Genomic DNA, 902 nt, shown 5'->3' with positions numbered 1-902 from the left:
CTTCTCAGCCCCTCCCACGGTGCACAGACACCCCCATCCTCTCCCCATGCTTCCACGAAGGAAAGGGATGGGGTAAGAACCTGTAAAACGGGCAACGACTGGCCCCTGAGCACCCGCCGAGGGCAATGGAGACAAGTGGGCTCACGGTGCCGGGGAACTTCTCCCGGTTTTATTTATTTGTTTCCATTTGGGCCCGGGCAGGGAATTAGGGTTCAGGGGAAGAGACGCTTCCCCCCACCCCGCTGCCATTTGACCGAGCTGAGCTACAAATTCCAGCCTCCGGGGACGACACAGACACACCTTTACAGCTGCGGAGGCGGAACGGAAGCAGAGGAACCGTTGAGTTGAAACGGATCACAGAAACCACCGGCAATTCTCCCGCTGCAGCACCGGTCACTGCGTGGCAACAGGAGCCCAAGCCCTTGCAGTCCAGCCAACCTTTGACCAAGGTCCTTCCCCCATTTAGAAGTTCTGGGAGCTCACGCTCTGGCTCGACTCCTGCAGCTGGGAGGCTCCAGTGTCCCCGGGTGAAGCCACGTTCAAGTACCCGATCTCCGAAGGCTGCGAGGGGGATAAGCAAAGGGACGACTCCAGGCTTTCAGCTTCTCCTTCCGGCTTCGCGTCTTGCGTGGCCCTTGGGCTGTGGAGAGCGTCTGGTGGTTCTCGGGGTGGGAAGCTGAAAAACAAGTTTCCCCTCTGAAGTCATTTCACAAACCCTGCCTGACCCTCCGCCGCCCGCACAGCCCCAACGCCCCTCCCAGCGTCTCGGCGAGGCAGCACGGGGCCGTGGTCAAGGCCTTTCGCTTGGACTAGGGCTCCCACGTTCCTCCTCCAGCCAAGCAGCCGATGGTCCTCGTCCACCCCGGAAACCACCGAGGATGCCCGTCCCCCTCCCCAGCACC

General features: G+C 61.3%; 1 protein-coding gene across 1 annotated transcript in view; it reads right to left on the bottom strand.

The window, feature by feature from the left end:
• Positions 1-462: 462 nt before the first annotated feature.
• CCDC30 (coiled-coil domain containing 30) overlaps positions 463-902 on the bottom strand; it is a gene marked incomplete at its 5' end in the record, with an annotated part of 24,079 nt that continues 23,639 nt past the window's right edge. Inside the window, 1 exon segment of the mRNA XM_010139436.1 lies at positions 463-561. Within this exon segment, the coding sequence (XP_010137738.1) occupies positions 463-561 (99 nt within the window).

Source organism: Buceros rhinoceros, unplaced genomic scaffold (assembly GCF_000710305.1).
Source record: "Buceros rhinoceros silvestris isolate BGI_N320 unplaced genomic scaffold, ASM71030v1 scaffold20577, whole genome shotgun sequence".
NCBI classification, from domain to species: domain Eukaryota; kingdom Metazoa; phylum Chordata; class Aves; order Bucerotiformes; family Bucerotidae; genus Buceros; species Buceros rhinoceros.
Note: the sequence above shows the minus strand (reverse complement) of the source record. Positions and strands in the feature narration are given on the sequence as shown.